The sequence below is a fragment of the Crocodylus porosus genome, unplaced genomic scaffold (genome assembly GCF_001723895.1).
Source record: "Crocodylus porosus isolate Cpor-Errol unplaced genomic scaffold, CroPor_comp1, whole genome shotgun sequence".
NCBI lineage: Eukaryota > Metazoa > Chordata > Crocodylia > Crocodylidae > Crocodylus > Crocodylus porosus.
The window spans coordinates 13,184,677-13,204,023 of NW_017728925.1; the positions used below are offsets into that span (position 1 = coordinate 13,184,677).

At 40.3% G+C, this 19,347-nt stretch overlaps 1 protein-coding gene across 3 annotated transcripts in view; it reads right to left on the reverse strand.

Moving 5' to 3' along the window:
- The window catches only part of CCDC180 (coiled-coil domain containing 180), a 42,074-nt gene extending 23,697 nt beyond the window's left edge, over positions 1-18,377 (reverse strand). For all 3 annotated transcript variants that reach the window (XR_002102192.1, XM_019540865.1, XM_019540866.1), the window contains exons 1-20: positions 18,353-18,377; positions 15,384-15,512; positions 14,642-14,835; positions 13,654-13,736; positions 13,044-13,153; positions 12,812-12,940; positions 12,524-12,634; positions 11,396-11,491; positions 10,325-10,488; positions 9,956-10,075; positions 8,986-9,065; positions 8,378-8,466; positions 7,298-7,420; positions 5,905-6,078; positions 4,273-4,388; positions 2,888-3,014; positions 2,521-2,560; positions 2,094-2,425; positions 799-1,019; positions 308-483 (exon numbers count right to left, since the gene is read on the reverse strand). Coding sequence is in view for 2 of the 3 variants with exons in the window: in XM_019540865.1 (XP_019396410.1) it covers positions 308-483; positions 799-1,019; positions 2,094-2,425; positions 2,521-2,560; positions 2,888-3,014; positions 4,273-4,388; positions 5,905-6,078; positions 7,298-7,420; positions 8,378-8,466; positions 8,986-9,065; positions 9,956-10,075; positions 10,325-10,488; positions 11,396-11,491; positions 12,524-12,634; positions 12,812-12,940; positions 13,044-13,153; positions 13,654-13,736; positions 14,642-14,835; positions 15,384-15,452 (2,554 nt within the window). In the remaining variant the exon portion in view is untranslated. The remainder of the gene's footprint in view (positions 1-307; positions 484-798; positions 1,020-2,093; positions 2,426-2,520; positions 2,561-2,887; positions 3,015-4,272; positions 4,389-5,904; positions 6,079-7,297; positions 7,421-8,377; positions 8,467-8,985; positions 9,066-9,955; positions 10,076-10,324; positions 10,489-11,395; positions 11,492-12,523; positions 12,635-12,811; positions 12,941-13,043; positions 13,154-13,653; positions 13,737-14,641; positions 14,836-15,383; positions 15,513-18,352) is intronic.
- Positions 18,378-19,347: the final 970 nt, after the last annotated feature.

A 19,347-nucleotide genomic window follows, 5' to 3' on the forward strand; every position in this document is an offset into this window, starting at 1 on the left:
GAGGAGACTGGATAGGCACCTGGCTGGGGTCTTATGACCCCTCCCATCCCCAGTGTCATTCCTGCCCATGGCAGGGGGTTGGACTTGATGATCTGTCTAGGTCCCTTCCAACTCATTGATTCCATGATTTACAAAGGAGCTAGTGAAGGCCATTCCAGATCAAGTCAGTTACATTATGTTATTCTCCAATATTGAATCAATTAACAGTTTTATTGTCCCAGACTTTGATTCATACTTGGAGAGCTCATAAAATGAGGTGTGATAGCCATAAAATGAGGTGTGATAACTAAAGTGAAGAAGCATGTACCAGCCCTGACATCATGGATTTCCTTTTCTATGCGTTCATGCCTCGGTTCATGCAGGTGAAGACGAAGCTGGAGTTCTGAATTCAGTTCCTCTTTCTTAGCAGTTACAATGATGCAGGCATTGGACAAGGACTGGGCAAACCACATCTCCAGGTGCTCAAAAAATCCTAGACGAATCCTAGAATTTAAATATAAGCATATAGCAGTGAAAGGGAATCTTGGTGTTTTGTGGGCATATGCGAGGCAGACTGATGCTTGTATTCGTTAGACAAATAAACTCTTCAGAGCTACATTGTTGGCACAATGCTGGTACCTTGGCAGACATGGATGGAAGGCAATAAAACTGTTCCTTATTTTTGCGAAAGAGTCATAAAACATAGCATTAAAATATTCAGATAGCTTTTGGATGCTCATTCAAACTTTCCCTTCATCTTTTTTGAGATTTCCCTATAACTTAATAAAGAAAAATAAAGAGAAACTATTTCCTACTAACCGTTTCTTCAGCTCTTCCAGCAAGCTGTCTGGTATAAGCACATGTTTCAGGTACATGGGAAGTGGATCTTTTTTTTCAAGTTTAATATAACAAATCTCTTTGGTCTTGGTTTGGTCAGACTCCTCGCAGCTAATGACAGAGTAAGCATTTCCACTAGTGGTGAAGAAGACCTCAGCTATAATTTCAGAGCTTTCTGTCTCGTCACAGTCAGACAATGTGATCTAGGAAGGTAATAGGAAGCCATCATCTATAACTTTTATAACCAGTAAGTTTTCATGAGTGTAAGTCTACTAACTTGGAAAATATTATCCCGTGGATTTCAGGAACAATATTCTGGTTCCTAGCATGGAAAGCATACATACAACTGAAAAATACCTTCAGTGTCTCAATACTCTGATCCTTTGCTGTACTCTAGAAGTACTTTCACGAGGGGAAGAGTTGCTAACAATGACATGGGCATTTGCTATCCTTAGACTAATAGAGAACACCCTAATACGGAACTGTGGAAGCCTGAAGCTATCTCCAGGAAAGTTACTACTCAAACTTTATAGAATGACTAAGAAAAAGGTATGCATGGCATGTTCTGTTTTGTTCTGAAGAACTGAAGAATTTCTTAGAGGTTTTCTTCAGCTATCCCTAAGTCTTTAAAGGAATATTACAACTATTTTTCTCTCTAGTGGAAAAAACAATAAAATGTTCAAGAAAATAATTATTTTCAGCTGAGACACCTTTTCCAAGTCATCCACTGGTTCCTGGTTGGTTGTGCTAGTAAGGCAATTAGTGACAATTGATCAGGAAGATTGCAGTTCAAGATACCGTTGCAGTGAGGTAGAGGACCCACAGAGGATAAGATTAGATACAAGATGAGAGACTGTACTTAACCTAACTTTGTTTTAAAATCCTCCCACCAACTGGCACCTATCCACAGGTATACCACTGTCATAAAATGCTCTTTAAGTGCAAGCTGAAAATGAAACACTGAGGTACAACACAATGAAGACAGGTCAACAATACCAAATGCAGGAATAAAATGCGGCCAGATCAGAAATCTTTGTTTAGTTTATTTGTTTCTACAAGGGCAAGAAAAGTGCAGAGAGAATAAGTCATATACTGATATATGAGCTTCACCATCTTACAAAGTCTAAAGCTATGCATTAAACTTTAATGGTACGCGATGCAGACCATCTCTAAGCTCACTCAGTAAAGAATCAAATGCGGTTTGTATGTATAAACATCACCAGGTTTGCACTTGTGCTGAGGCTGATCAAATTTTTATGAAAAAAATATAGGCCTACCTCAGGAAGAATGCCTTGCAAATCATCCCCTTTACACTCTTGATTCTCTTCATCCTCAAATATTTCTGCTTCTTCCCTTTGTTGTGCAAAATTATCACTTTCTTCTAACTGATCAGTTCCTTCACTTCCTTGAGCAGAGCTCTTCCCAGCCCCTTGTTTTTCTGTTTCTTCAGCTTCTTGTGCTAAGCTCTCCTTATCCTCACCTGCATTTGTTTCCTCATTTTCTAGCTGGAGGCTCTCAGAAGATTGCTCTGCTTCTTCGCTTTCTCTTGCAAAGCTCTCAGCCTTTTGCTGCTCTTCTGTATTTTCAGTTTCTGACTCCTCCACTAATTCTTCCCCACAACAAGAGGGCAGAAGTTTCATCCGTCACAATCCAAACAAACACAGTTAAAACAATAAGACAATACTAGTACTACTGAGACATTACCTTGCTCTTCAGAGGCAGAGCCTGTCTCCTCCGGCAAGCCCTAACATTGAAAAAACAATGACAACTTGCTTGTTTGGAATAATGTTAACACCATATCAATTGCACAAATTAAATCTATTCCACCAATGTTTAAACTGTTAAAATGACAATTTTCTTGCCATTTTCCAGTTGGTCTAATAAAAGGTATCATTTTGGAACCAAGAGTTCTAGTTTTTTGTATGTCATAATGTTTAAACTGGACTTTTTTACCACAGAAAAGAATCCTTTGCAAACGTATAGCTTTTGAAAGATTAAGTGAAAATTTCCCAAAGATGAACATGTAACACACCAGCAGGATTTTAAACCACCCTGTTTGTTTTGTTTGTACCTGTTGAAAGACTTCCTTTACATTAAAGTATTGGCTGATGGATGTGCTATATGCGATCAGTTCCTTCAGTATGGCTTCTGGATAGGCCGCTACTCTCTCCACTATGTCTTGGTGGTAGGCTTTATACCTGCCAAATACCAGATTGTTATTTAAGAGACTTCATTACACAATTTAACACAACTAAAAGGTGACTATAACATATTTCCATCAGCTTCTAACTTCCTCAAAATCTTATGAGCTCTCTGGGGCAGGAACCTATTACTAGTCTGCATTTGTACAGCACATAGTACAATTAGGTCCTGGTCTCTGGGGCTCCTAGGCACTGCCACAATACAAACAAGGAGAATAAATTAAACTAAAAACTATATAATAAATCTCCTCTAAAGGTTTGAAATATGTCTCGCTACTAGCTTGTAACAGACCACTGTATCGCGACCTAAGCCTTGTGGTGACAGACGAGAAATAAAGAATACTACTCAAGATTAGGTATGTGTTTAGATAGATGACTTGTACCTCTGAAGCTGTCATCCTATCCTCACCCGCATGAAGATTTGCACTGTTCAGACTTTTATAAAAGTGATTTTGGTGAATATTAGAAGTGTTGAACTAACATGCCTGGATTATCCACGCAACAGGTACAAAATATAACTGTTCCAGACAGCTGCCTTAGTAATATACCTCAACTCTGATATGGAGAGATCACTTGCTGGGCATGAAAAGATACGACTTTGTCTAGGCTTCTCTGCTAAGATTTTCCACATGAAGAACTACTTGTGGCAACTCTGACTGTCACTTTTAATGATGCAAACATCTGTTTACCAGAAACTGAACTGAAAATTATACCTGGTCCATCTGTCAGTTAGAAATAACTGGTTGCTGAAAACTTGTGTCCTTTAATGAGTGGCCTCAACATGAAATTTTTAGCATAAATTAATCTCTTGGCCAATGCAATCCTATTATCTAGAATCTTGAATTTCTGGTTCCACTGCATTTTCTTGTGATTAAATCATGAATTTATCATGACAGAATGTTATGAGGTTACTTAGTGCAATATATAATACAAATGATGTCAATCCAAGAAATCCAATCTAAGGTATCTTTCTTAAAACGTACATTCATTTTTCTTGGTGTTTGCCCTTACTCTTTAAAAAAAGCTGAGTTTTTAAAGGGCATCAATAAGTTTTTTTGCCTTTTTCAACCAGGTACAAAAAGGTCAAAGAGTATTTTAGTTTACCTTATGCTTCATACAGATGAAGTAACAAATAATGCTCTTCTACAACCACATTTAAAACACAGGCACAAACATGACTAGAAGGGTATTACTAAGTTTTGGCCATCCTTCACTCAGCACACTGTTCACTACACTTTCACTCCTGAATGCATACCCAGCTCTAATGTCATCCAGAGAAGAAAAGGCACTTTCCAAATGACTTGTCAGTTTTCCTTCATTGCTCTGTGTCCTCAATTTATCCAAAATTATATCCAGATTAAGTTCCTGTATCTACGCACATATGAAAAAAAAACAATCATCATAAAGGGGTAAAATGCCCAAACATTTCTTATTTATTTAGATTTTTAATGAATAAATGTCCAAATCTTTAAATGAGAATTGTTTAGTTTAAAAAGCCTCCAAATTTCATCTACCATGTCCCTAGATCCTTATTTCTGCATGAAGACAATCACTGTCCCAAAATGTAAGGGTGCCTGTAGACATGCAGAGACACTGCTCTGATGTGCTTTAGTGTGTTGAATAAGCTTTAGTTAAAGCGTCCTGCCATTCTGAAGCATTGAATGCTGAATACATGACTGCTGCAGGCACTTTAATTAGAGTGGCTCTTGGAGCTGCCCTAATTAAAGCACCCTCCCCTCTGAAGCACGTGTAAAGATGCCCTACCAATGCCACTTAAGAGGACTGTTTTTGGTAGTATTATGTGCATGGGCCCAGCTCTATCTGAACAGTAGAGAATAACAGAGAAGAAAATATATCTAAATGAAGTTTTCAAGATCTTGAAACAGTAACACAGTAAGCACATGTCATGTGGGTGTTATAAGCCTCGTCTCCAAGGCTACCGCTCAAAAGCAAACACAATGCTTGTTGTTCACCAAAGCAAGAGAAGTAAAGTCTATCTGATAAGAACTGCTGCTTGTATCAGGCATTTTGTATCAGCCAAAGAATCTGCTGGCAAAGGAAGTGGATTCCCCAGCTATTTTTGGGGTCTAACTGATACCTGCACTTTAAGTGGCCCACTATTCCAGGACTAAAAACAATTACTGGGTCTGCCCCACAACTAGCATCTACCTGAGCAAGGCAGTGATGAAGACATTACAAGTGAGTATGCTTCTGTCTCAAGCCTGACATGGTTTGCTCTGCCTGGTGACTGGCATCAAGCAGCAGTAGCTCATCTAGTCTTTCAAAGTTAAAGCAAATGTGCTGGCAATGGGATCAGTGATGGAAACAAAAAAAGCCCAGTCCAGTCTTCCACATAAGTAGTCAGCTACAAGAAGTACCTATTGCTTCCACTGCATATTTCCGCAGCACGAGTCATCCCAAAAGGGTCAAATTGGGGAAGTCCTGCCCGCTGTGTTTCCAAAAGGTGGCTGGTATCACCATGCGAAGATTAAGGACAAAGCCTTGAAAAATACCTTTTCTTGCAAGTCAAAGGATACAGTAATCTAGTAACTTGGTAAACATGCAAGGTCTTGCAGTGACACAATATCCTCCTTTTGAATGTGTATGTGCAATAATATGCAAGTAACATATAGCTGCAAGTAATAGCTACTAGAGATGGAAAATACTGTTTAGACATATGAGATCATTCTCCCATCATGAATAAGATAAAGTTTCCTTTATAAATGATGTATCAGATGTGGAACAACTATTAAATTTAGTAGTTTCCAAGAGCAAAAATCATTATAAACACCTACTTTTCATTTGCCATGAAGTAGATTCTTTGAATACCCAAGACACCTTTGGACAGCGGCATTCCCTTTACACCACAGCAGTGCTGGGTCTGTACCTGATTTTGGTTTTCATGTTTTTGACGGCACCCCTTCAGTTTCATCTGAAGCTCATTTTCTTGCTGGGTCAGGTTGAGTTGATGCACATCCCAAAGGACAAGAGCTTCCTGGAAATATTTGTACAAGTCTTTGCAATTCTGTTCAGTCAGTTTAGCCAGATCCTCAAAGTCTATCTGAAGCAATTACATTAAGAAAACCAGTTATTAAGTTGTTATTAAACTGGGAGTAGAGATGGATGTATAGAAGGATAGATGACTTGTCATAACTACTTGGATGCATTCCACAAATATCTGGCACAGCTGAAGGTACATCAAAATTCAAAAAATACTATCTTCTTTCATGCTACTAGTATCCATGCTGTGTTTATGGGTATTAGATTGCCGCCACTATTGCCCGACCCAAAAATATAATTTCTAACAGTACCACTTTCAGTAACATAGCATGTCAGTAGAGTATGTGGTAACAGGAGAACCACTCTGCTATTGAAAGTGCTTTGAGACTCTGAGACTGCATTCAGCCAAAGAGCCTGGAAAGATGCATGAAATGTGCAGTTTGGTGTGTGAAAAAATGACTGCACATACTCTGAATTTGGACTCTTCTGGTTTCCTTTTTAGTAGCGTAATTTCAGTGAGCATTTTTCTTACACTGATGAAATCAAAACAAGGTGCCAATGAGCCTCGACTATTACATAAACGATAGTAAGTACCACTGTGACAGATTAGTCCAAGCCCATGGATGGAATGTGAATATATCAACATCAAACTAAGTTCACGTGTGAACTCTGAAATGCATGTGCATGCAAAGGTGTATACACTAACAAATATACAGAGCTAAAGTTCTGTTCATTTACCATAAAAGGTATCTATGTTGGGTGGAAAATACAGTAAATTCAAATCTTTTCTACATGTACTATAATTAACATAGCCCAGGTAAAAACAACTGACAGTGTAAAAACCAGAACAAATCAATAAAACATTATTGGTTTTCCTTCTTTATCTTTCCACTTATATACCAATTTCCATCTTATGATCTCAAAGATCCTGCAGCAACTCAAGTGTCAGAGGCAGTAAAAATCCAAATCTTCCAGTACTCATTCTTTGCTTGATCTAAAAGACCATCTTTCCCTCACAATAACAGTAATCACAAAGCCATCTACAAACTTGAGTACAACAGGACAACTGTTTTCACCTGTAGCCACTGCAAAAGCAATTCTCAACAAAATAAACTATCTATCGTTGGATCACCCAAATTAAATCTATGAAATCCCCTATTTATGAGGCATGCAATAATGCTATCATGGCACTCTCTCTAATAAAATATCAATACAGTTGCAGCACAGATGTTGGATATGACTACTCCACAGACATGATAAAAATGCTTTAATAACCATACATCCATTTGCTCCAGTTCTTCTTCAAACTGACTTTGTAGATTCCCAATCAGCTGGAAGAATTCAGGGTTCACAACTTTTTCAGCCTCTTCCTCTGTGCAAACCTTCAAATTCAACAGTTTATTCTAATGGAAAAGAAAACTGAGTTATTGACATTTACTTGATATGACAGTTAACATACTACATCGGTCCAATGGGTTTCAACCTTGACATTCATTCTTTCATTTTAAAGTGGGAGCCTTAGAAATATTTAAGCATCCATCATCAGGTTTTTTTTTCCCTTGAAGAAAACCTGAGTGAAGGAATTTTAAGTTTGGTATAGTCTGTGGATGTACATACTGAGAAAACATGTATTCATATTTTGGTAAGAACACTATGTTTGTGAGCTACTACTATATGAAACAAGCTGTAACAGTTTCAGAAAAGCAATGCCTGTGTAATATTTGGATCCTGTGACTGAGCTGTAAATATCACTACATAATTTGCAAAAATGTATTTCTTGTACTTATTTACAAGACCAGGTCCTGCTCCATCTGTTAGGCACTCAAACAGTACTTACTTGTGATCCAATCCCAACCTACTCAAATCCTTGCAAAACAATTAACATGTCTACTTTCGTTATGCACCTATATCATTGCCTTAAGGTTAAGTCAGAGGAAGCAGTTAAAAGGAAAAAGACTCATCTCCCTGTTGCATAACTGTTCTTAGGGGGACTCAAGGAAGCTGGAGGGCTAAGCACCTGAAAGGCAGAAGCCTTTGCTATCCAAGCAGGAAGGTCCCAAGCTCAGCTGGCAAGTCAGTGGCAATGCTGGGGTCTTAACTCTAACTGCAACCCTGGACAAGGTTCCCTTCACTAAGTTAGAATTTGTTACTGCTGGTCCTGCACATTCCAGATGCATATGCTAGGTGGTGGCAGTATAAAAAAAATAACTTTATGAGTAATTCTGGTTGCCAGGCCAGAATAATTTGGTTTGATTCTGGGTCTCCAAACTAGACATTATCATGACAGCAGATTACATGCTGCTATAAAATAATCTTCAAGGGCTGCTGAAGTCAGCAACTTTGAGAGTCGTGACATTAACCTTGCACTTCTGTACTTCTGTTAGACATTCTTGCCAGACTCTCTCGTAGTGGAGGCGAATTCTCATCATACACTGCACATTGTGGGTATCTTTTGAAACAGAAAAGAGAAAAAAAAGTTCAATGTGAAGAGTTCACTATTTCACATCACAAAATTCATGAACATGACTGAAACAGCTGTACCTAGCCCCCCTTTTCCCTGATGGCACCCTAGCCCCTGGCCCTCATGTATCAGGCTGTATTAGCCAGTATAGTATCCCTGGCTGGATTCTACTCGTATCTTTTTGCCATAATTCTTAGAAACAGTGGTTTATTACTTATTAGGTCCTTGCAATATGATTGCTGTTAAATAAGCTACAAATGAAAAAAGACAGCACATACCCCAGATAGTTTACAATCTAAAATATAGAACACATAGCAAGAGAAGCACATTGTAAGATTACGAGAAAGGAGTCACTTTAGAAAAGTTTCCTTGTTATTCTAAAGAAGACAAAAGACTATAAAAGACCAAAAGGACAGCAAAGATATACAGCCAAAAGGTACAGTTTGGTCATTGTCCAAGAAACAGAGATGATTGATTCTCAGTCATTTCAGCGATTTCCTTGCTTACCTATACGTTTGTTTAAAGCCGTAAGAGATTCATACCATTCATTTATCTCAGCCTTTTTGTGTGTTGAAGGCAAAAAATCACTACCAGAATAGAAAACAAGAGTCACATATCTTCAAACATAATCCAGTCTCTCAGTAGGTTAAAACCATTAGCTTGTACAAGAGCACTATTGAGTTTCCACATTCTATTGGCTGGAAGACAGACTTTCAGCCAAATCAAGGCAAAACCATCAAGGCAACTGCAATTCTGACAAAGCAGCTGCTGTCTACAAATGAACTACAGTGTCATCTGGTTAGTTGTGGTAGTGCTGGAGTGATGTTGTAGTCGTGATGGTCCTGGAAATAAGAGGCAAGGATTTTTTGGGGAGGGCGATATCTTTTTTTTTTAAACAACCATCCTCTCCAGCTGCTCCTGTGAAAGGTATCGCCCTCCAAAAAGCCTAGCAATCTGTTTAGCTGCCATTTAAAAATGTAAACCAAAAGGGATCACTATTTTAAATTTACACTGTTTAAATTACACACATACATGCTCCTTTAGGATGAAGATAATCTCAAAAAGACAAATGTAAGATTTCCTTCACCTACTCTACCAGTTAATTATAGTTTATATCTTATTATACATACCAATCTCACATTTCTCAAACCAACACCACCATTTTAAATCAAACCAATTTTGGGTCATGGACTCTTACTTAATCATCCATCCTTAACTTCTACTATTTCTATTATACTGTCATTGTCAATGACTTCTACCTTTGCAGCTACTTTAAGCTAATAACAATGGTACATTTAACTCACAAAATCTGGCCAATAAAAATCAAAAGCCCTCTCCTTCTCCTCAACTCTGAAAGATTTATTTAAAAAAAGAAGTTGGAGCCTGATTCACTGCTGTGTTACTCCATTTCACAAAGGTGAATCAGGCTCTTTATTCACTATAGTAAATGCTATTATTACTGTCACTCTCTCCATACCTAAGATGCTGCAGAAGTTTCATTCTCTGGCTATCAAGTGAAATCTGCTCCTTTTTCATATTCTCCAAGTCTCTTTTTACTTCCGGGGGGTTCTGTATCTCTTCACTTGCCATAAATTTTCTGCAGAAAACAAATGTGCACTGAAGTAACATATTTGGGGCAAGTTATATCTTGAAACCTAAAAATTACTTGGACCTATATAATTCTCAGTCATTAAAAAGGATGCCCTGATAGTATAATGGGCAAAAAAGACTTTCAAATTCACAATGGGAGCAGAATCAAAGATCATCTGTAATAGAAGCACAGATAACATCTGTTAATTTAGTTTTATTCAGACTCCAAAACATAATTTGTTGGAGAATTTCACACCTGAAACTATGTACCACATAGTCCTTCTGCATGATCTTCCAGTCCTTCACCCTGTCTTGCCATTTGAACCTTAGAGATAGCTCCTTCTTCAGGTCTGCCTCCATCAGATTAACAAATAGCTTGGCAATTGCCCTCCGATTGGCCAGTAGGGCTTGGTTAATCATCTGTGTATTACAAGATACAAAGAGGGATAAAGGACAGTGCAAGACACAAAAAATGCTGAAGCTATAGATTTTTTTATAGGCGTTGCAATGCACTGAACTAGAAGACAGAGCCGGACGAAGAGTAAGGAAATGGGGAGCATTTTGTACAAAGAAGATAGATGGTTGACTTGTTTGACTTCTGTGGAACAACAGAGCTAAACAAAAAACAAAAAAACCCAAACATTCAAACACTGCACAACAGCCATACACACACTTTGCAAGGGTTTGGGTCTCTCTTTGAAGCAACAGTTATTATCTACTGATTGACTTATGATGGTCAAGAAATGTCTCACAGTTGTGGAGCTTCAAAGGTAAGGGATTTCTTGAAAATGTCCAGTTTAGGAACAGCCCCACTGGCAAGATACTCAGCAGAATTGTCCTGTCGGCTGATTTGGCAAGAAACATGCCATAAATTTAAAAAAATGCTGAAATTAAAGCTCCTATGCAATGCATATAGTCAATTACACAATGACCAAATGCTTTGATTTTGATCAAATCACTCACTTAGCTTGAGGGAACTGTCAATTTTAAGTGAGAACAGTTTCTTTTTCTAATGGCTAAGTATGAAGTATGGAGAAAGAATCTATACGTTCAGTAACAGAATGATCTGTTTAGCACTGAAAATATTAACATATGTTGGGGAGGAGAGACTGCACCTATATTGATGGTGAAACAACAATTAAGAGAAATAATGATTTAATTCTTGCACCTTTTCAGTGCTAAAAAGTTGTGATATGACTGTAAGGAGAGAGTAGAATATTTTTAGTCTGAAAAAGGATGAAAAAGGTTCAGTCAAGCCTTCTGGTATACAGAGAACATTTCTGTTTGCTACTTTCTGAGGCACGTCTTATACAGAGGAATGACTTACCATGGCTTCATTATGTACAAATCTGTGAATATCAGGGGGTAAAAGATAGGCTATATCCTCCAGAATCTTGGTGCATTTCTTCAGAACATCTTTTATCTAGGAAACCAAAGGGGAGAGAAAAATGAAAGCCCAAAGTGTCAATGATTCTTAAGTAGGAAGTGATCTAAAATAAGACATAACTTACTTTTTCTACGAAAAATACTTGCTTGAACGTAATATGGCAGCACAGATAAGTTCAGAACTAAATGTAAGATTTTAAAATACACCAACTGATTTTTTTCTTCTAAAACTTGGTAACGTTAATGGAAAATAGTGACTAAAATATTAAAAATCACCATTAATTGATCAACAGGTCTCTAATGTGCCTCACACTAGGAAGCTTATTACAAACAGGCTGTACAGAAAAGTAAATAACTGAATCAACTGCACATTAGATATCTAAAGCGAAGCTTGTGTCTTGTTTTAGTAATCAGAAGTTAGGTCTTTCTGGTTCTCTCTGCAATTAAACAGATAACAGATCAGTTGCCAGTTTTGTTGTCTGATATACACATAAAATAAGGGTATGTCCACACTGTATTCAGAGGTGTGACTGTAGCACCTCTGCAGTCTGGCTAGTTTGGGTACCAATAGCGATGAAGATTCACAGGCGCACACTTCAAGAAAGCACCCAGGGTGCTGTTTGGCTAGGTACAGCTCCTGCTGATAGCCCAGACCACTCTGATTTCACTGCTACTGGTATCTGAGCTAACCAGATCTCACAGACTTACATGTGCAGCACTCCTGATTGTAGCATAAACATAGCTAACAATGAAAGTTAGGGGCATGATCACAGTTTGATACTAAACAATCATGGAGAGGCCAGAGGAGAAGTAAGACATTTCCTATGCCCTTGCATGGCTTCCTTGCATCTTGACTGCAAAGGTCTGCGAGGTAAGCAAGGACTGTATCGCTGGCATGCTTCTCTCACTGTCTGTTTCAAGTGGATGCCAAAGGAAAGAGTAATGAAGCAGAAGGCAATAAGCACCAAATCATTAGCTTACAGAGAAAGTTATTCACTGCTCTTTATCCAGGGCTGAAGAAAATCCTTAGTGCAATGCTTAATTAATACTCAAGCAAACAACAGCTCACCTTCTCAGCTCGAGCCACTTCATACTTGTTTAAGGTTTCATCCATCTCTCTAATCCACTGCCTTCTGTGCAATAAGTCTTGGGTGATGTCATCCCATAACTGCCCAAAGCTCTGCAAGAAGGAAGGAAGGAAATGTCAGTCCCATTTGAAAATCTAAAATGAAAAAAACATAACTCTGGCAAGAGGCAGAATGATACAATATGCAGACAGACACACAGATACAGATAGCTGACAGAGTCAAAAAGAATTGAGCTGGGAATGGAGATTGCATCAAATGCATCGCCTTACTTCAATTGAGAAGGCTTCCAGATCACTGTCACACTCAATCTTCTTTAAAAGCAGCTCAATTTTTCTATTAGATTCTGAGAGTTTTGTCAAAAGTAACGTTTCGGTCTCCAAAATGAAGTGTTCCATTTCCTGAAACAGGCAAGTATACTGGATACTAAGTCAGATACTGGGTACTAAGTCCTGACTCCTGTACATCTTCCCCAATGACCAAGAGTGGAAAGCACAGTCTTACCCTCCCAATGCAGGCTAACTCCTGTTGCATCATAACCACAGCTTCATTGTGACGGCCTTGCCTGCCCTTTGAAAGGCGCTCAATGATATTGCTGCTTGTTTTCTCAGGAACTGCCAGGGAAAAAAAAATAAAGATGATGTTGACTGTTGGTACTGCAGCACCATGTTTAGGCTAGCCCCTGCCTGGCAAATTTTACACCCCCACTGTTCCACCCCACTGTAAGGAAGTAAGCACTATAATATATAAGCAAGTATAAATTAGATTGTAATAATTTATGGTTCTGTTGTGGACTAGAAAATGCAAAATTTGACCTAAATACAAACTTGGGATAAAGATGTGGAACATCACTGACTTCAGACATCTGGGTTTGTACCTACGGTAAATTAATTCTAACCTAAGTGATCAAATAGCTACAAAATATAATAAGGTTTCTTTGCATATTCCCTCACCCCCATTTGGAAAATCCCTACCAAATCGTAATAAATAAGTCAGGTATTTTTCGAGACAGATTTTATACTTCCCAACCCTTGTTTCAATGTGAGTTGCTAAATATGTGGTAGATCCTAAAAGTGCAGATTAGAACATATGAAATTAAGTGAATACAATTTACTAATTAAATCAGCGAGGCCTCTGACTTCCTGGGCTGCAATCACATCTTCACTTTCCTGAACTTTTTGAACTACTGTAGCCTCTCTGAAATGGAAACAGAGAACAGGTATTTAGCAGAAGGAACATCGTTCACATTTTATCAATGCACTGGAGGCAGGAACCATGAAAATATAAATGCATTAGATCTGTTAATTCAGGTGTTACTTGGATTTTTGCTTTATTTTTATTTCTGCTTATTGTAGAAGCTTAATCTATGGTTACACTTTAAGCAGACTTCTTAGTCTCTCTCCATGTGAATAATGATTCCCCCTCCATTGGTTCTCTTCCACAAATTGCTCACTTTAGAAATCAAAAGATTATTTTGTAAACTGCAAACTCCACCTAGGAGCTGTAAGCAAACTATGATCTTGTACTGCCTATCACTTTCACTGTTAATAGGGATTCTAACACTGAAAAGTAATAGCTATTTTGTTAAGGGTGACTGAAGCAGAAGACTCCATGTCAATCCTCCATGGCTGTATTTCCTCCACTGGGCTAAATGAATAAGAATCCTATTTATAGCAGTGAATTAAATACATTGACCTTAAAGACAAAAAGAAAATAATCTGCATAATAAGGAGCAGCCCTATTTACATAGCCATTTTTCTAACATTAACTTCAGTTTAAAGACCAATAGAAACTAGTGTACATTTCTAGACTGTCTGAAACAAGAAGGCATGTAATACATTTTGGTTTTGCTTTCTAAAATGTATTGCTTGAACTTTATTCAATTAATATTTGTAAAGTTCATGCACAGCAGGTCAACATTTTTCTATTTAACCTGAGAAAACAGAGGCTTAATAAAATAATCTCGTCAGTGCCTCAGAGAATTAGTGCCTTGATCAAAATTACAATTTAAGTGTTCCTTGTTCTCAGTTTCATGCTTGCATCTTGCTGCACCTAGTCATAAAACAGATATATTATAATAGTGTTATACTTCTAGTCCATACTTGTAGAACACTGGGTTTTCAGTGAAGTCATCATAGGGCATTCCTTCAACCCATTTCTGTTGGCGAGGAGATAACAGTCCTTTGCCAGCACAAGTTTCCAGATCCTTGACCAGGGGGATTTTTGCACTGCTCACAGGACACTTATGCTGTGCAGCCCTGTTTCTCCCTTGTTCCAAAGAGCGTACTAAGCGCACCTTCAAAGACAATAATCAAGCGATTACAATCCTCTTTAATCTGAACAAAAGCAAAAAAAGATCAAAGAGCTTGCAGGCACAAACACTGACAAAATATGGCACAACGACGGCAGAACAGGAGATCAAATAATACATAATATTTGCATCTCCCATTGTTGATCCCCAGAAGTACTCTTGGAACCAAGAAAGGTTTGAAGAGACATTGCCACCAAAATTAAATACTCACAAACATAAATGTAGATGAATTTTCATAGCAAATTTAAGAATGAAATAGTGATAAGATATAAATGACAAAACAGTACAGGTAAGGCATATCAAGATAGTGATGTAAATTGTGTATTCATCTAAAGAAATATGAAATGTTATCAACATTCAAGAGAATTTAAGGTGATTTTTTCAAAGTCCTGAAGTCCTTAAAAGCCTCCAACAGGTGGCGAGCCCGTTAGGAAAAAGGGCTATTCACCTAGGTTTCAAATCAAGTTTTAAAAGAGCGCTTATCTTGGTCCATTTGCAGATGGGCGATTCAGCCCAGAACCAGAGTACTGTACCTCATCATCGAAGATCTGCCTGTAGATTTTTCCACTAGGAACAACACCTACTTCTCCCACCAGCACCATATTGGAAGGCACAAATAAGTTCTCGGCCTCTTTGCAGAAATTTCCTTGCACCAGCTGGGACTGGGAAGAGAAACGTAAGAAATAGAAACAGCAAAGGGCACTTCCAATTTTAACAGCATTCATCTATCTGGAAAATTTGCACTTTTTATATAGTTACAGGTTTTAAGTTTGTTATAGCCAGTGAAAGAAAAATGCATTGATTTGTTTTTCCACCTCCTGTACTCACTGGACTGGGCAGAGGAGGAGACTTGCCTACACTTTAGCTATTTCACAATGCTACAACGCGTTACCCTGGTCCCTAAACTAGACCTAGGTATGGATCTGGGCTTCTTTTCCCAGTCAGTTTTGTCTGAGAAGAGAACAGAGAAGCGTATACGTTTTAGAATAATGTTTAAAAAATTCAAGGCAAAACAATTAAAGAGAAGTAAGACAAAGGGAATATTCTGAAATCTGTCAAAGAATAAAAATAAAAGAAGAAACCAAGTGGGTGACATCTACTGAAACAGAAATATTATTCCTTCCTAAGGGCTTTTTTAGAATAAATATGTAGTCCTTCTCTTGTAAGCAACTTCATACAAAAGCCTTCTACATTATTGTAGCTATGGGGAGTCCCACTGATATCAGTGGACTTCCACTTAGGTAGCAAGGCTTGGCCTTAAGGCAGAAGGCAGCCCAATTTGTCAGACTGGAGCCTTAAAGTGAAGGTCAAGAAACAAGAAAGAGCACCAATACTAGAAAATAAAAAAAAGGTCAGAGACAGTGCTGCTGATGGTCCTGAAGTCCATCATTGCAGTTGGCAAGGGGGATTCTGCAGTGTTTTGGCTCCAGACTCTAGAATGGATTCTCAACCAGGGCGTCATGGCTCCCTGAAGTGCCCTGAGATCCTTTCAAGGGTGCCCTGCAACAGTTAGCACTGTCAGGGTGCATCTACACATGACACTATGGTGACGTAGCGACCACGTGCCTCTACACGTGACTGGCAGCTGTTTTGCCATAGCAGCACGCTCCCTCGTTATAGTGTGCTGCTATGGTGAAATAGTGACTAAAAATAACTGTGTGCCCGGCATACAGTGCAGTACGGGCTGCTACTGAGCCACGCTTTAGTACTTCCAGAAGGAACTTCCAGAAGGAAGTACTAAAGCATGGCACAGTAGCAAAGTCGCTGTACAGGCACATGTAGACACGCCCTTAAGTGTGTAAATATGATTCACAAGATAAATACAGAAATTTCAAACAGGAGTCCACGGTGCTAAAACCAGTCTGCCCTGCTGTGGTCTTCTTGAGTTCTTTACATCAGAAAAATTACTATTTTTCCATCGCTGAAAAACAAGTGAAAAGTTAATAGCTAGTATTTGGGGGGAGGAAGGAGGCTTGAGTCTAAAGAGGGATGCCTCAGGTCCCAAAAGGCTGAGAACCACTGTACTCGAAGGCAGGGGGAGGGGGAGTTTGCTAGTGTGCACCAACAATCCCGCATCTACTGTGGGTACCCACTTCTCAGTGCTTAATGAACAAATGCTCCAGCCAGGCACACTTTCGGGGCCTGCTGGAATGGGCAAAGCTGAGCTGCAATGGCTGTGATGAATATAAAATATAAAATTATGGTTGGAAGGGACCTTAGGATGTCACATCTAGTCCAACCCCCTGTTCAAAGCAGGACCATGTCCAACTAGATCATCCCAGCCAGGGCTTTGTCCACCTGGTTCTTAAAAGTCTCCAGGCACGGAGGTGCCAACACCTCTCTGGGGAAGCCTGTTCCGGTGCTTCAGCACGCTCCTAGTGAGAAAGTTTTCCCTAATATTCAACCTCAACTTTCCTTGCTGCAACTGGAACCCATTGCTCCTTGTTCAGTCATCTGCCCCCACTGAGGATAGCCCAGCTCCATCCCCTTCGAGACCCACCCCCCCTGCAGGGAAGTGAGGGCTGCTATTCAATCCCCCTCGGTCTTCTCTTCTGCAGCCTAAACAAGCCCAGTTTCCTCAGCCTCTCCTCACCACTCATGTCCCCCAAATACTTTTGTTGACCTCCGCTGGACTCTCTCCTATTTGTCCACATCCTTCCTGTACTAGACAACCGTGCACATGCATACACACACATGCTTCCTTTGTGCAAAAATGAAGTTTATTTCCTATGTATGGGGAGTTTTTACCATCTTGAACTTTCACTGAGCCTAATGACGGTGCATGAGCCTGAAAGCTTGCGGAAAAAGATTTTTTTGTTGCGATTTCTCAGTTGGTCTAATAACGGATCATTTCGGGACCAAGCGCTCTAGACTTGTGCATTTCTTTCCATCTCAGACCAACACGACTATCACATACACCCCCTGCCCCACACACATGTACACACTCCTGTGCACATGCATATACACACACACCTGTATACACACATGTACACCCCATACAGACATGTGCACCTACACACACATATACACACTCCTGTGAACACACATATACACACCCTCATAAACGTGTGCACATGCATATACATATACACACCTGTGCACGCCCACACACATATCCACACTCCTGTGCGCACACACATAATACAAACATGTGAGCACATGCACACATCTATACACACTCCTGTGCACACACATACACACCCGTACACACATATGCAAACATGCACACACATATACACACTCCTGTGCGTGCACACACACCCATGCACACACATATACATACTCCTGTAGACACACATACCCACTCCTGTGGGGACGCATACAAACACCCTACTCCATACACACACGTGCACATACACACACACATCTATCCACACCCCTGTAGACACACATATACCCCCCACACCCACGCAGGGCGGATCCCGGGGCCGCCCCCCGCGCTGGGAGCAGCACGACTAAGCCCAGCCCAGCGCCCCCCCGGCTCTTCGTTGCCCCCCGATACCTGCGCGGCGTCGGCGCGGCCTCTGGTCTAGGCCCGGAGTCTCCCGGTCGCCATAGTAACGGGGGATCCTCTCGCGAGACCTGCAGAGGCCGGCGGGGGGGGCTGCCGAGTGTTGGCTGTTGCCATGGAGACAGGAAGCCCAGCCAGGCCCGGGCTCCCCAGGCACCGCCGCTCCGCGCTGGGGTCCCAGGGCCGTGCGTCCCGGGGAACGAACATTTCCAGCCCCCCACCCAGGCTCAGCCGCCGAAGAGATTGCCCCAAAGCCGCCCGCTGAACAACAGCCCGGTGCCATCCTCCGTGAAGAAGCTCGGCGGCCGTGAGGCTGCCCCAACGATCGCACCGCTCTAACCTTTTTTTTTAAAGCAACCAAATGTTCCTAGAGAAAAACTGGACTCGTTCAAGTCTTTTTACATTGCTTAAATGCTCGTCAGATTTGTATTGATAAACACAGAAAAGTTAGGCCTACAAACTGTGTCGGGAGGAGCAAATCCCCGGCGGGCTTTGTTCAGGCCAATTCGGTTCCTTTGCGCGGAAACCTGCTGACATTTGGACCGTTGAGGTGCTCTCTCTGTCCCCCTCCCCGCTTGGAAGAAAAGTACTTCTAGCTTCCTTAGGATTAATGAGTCAAATTTTTATGTGCGATAGGACTGAAAAGAATCGTTAGAAGACCAGCCCCCAACACAATGGTAGAAAAGATTGTTATTGCAGCACATCAGGCTACGCTGGAAGGTGGTAGGTAGTAAAGAGAAGCAGCCAGCAAATGCCTTTTCTTGGGCAGAGAGTTGGTGTTACTCTCCTCACAGAAGGGGATTTCAGCTACAGAGCAGCTGTGCGAAAGCATCCAGCTTACCCAGAGCGTACTGCCAGCATACGAACGTTTTGCTTTCAGCAGCAGCCTGAAAACTCGTGAGATCTACTCACTTGTGGGGCCATCAGTGGCTTATCACTGGCAGCCACCGAGATGGGCTGGGACTGACTGTCCACCCCGCATGTTT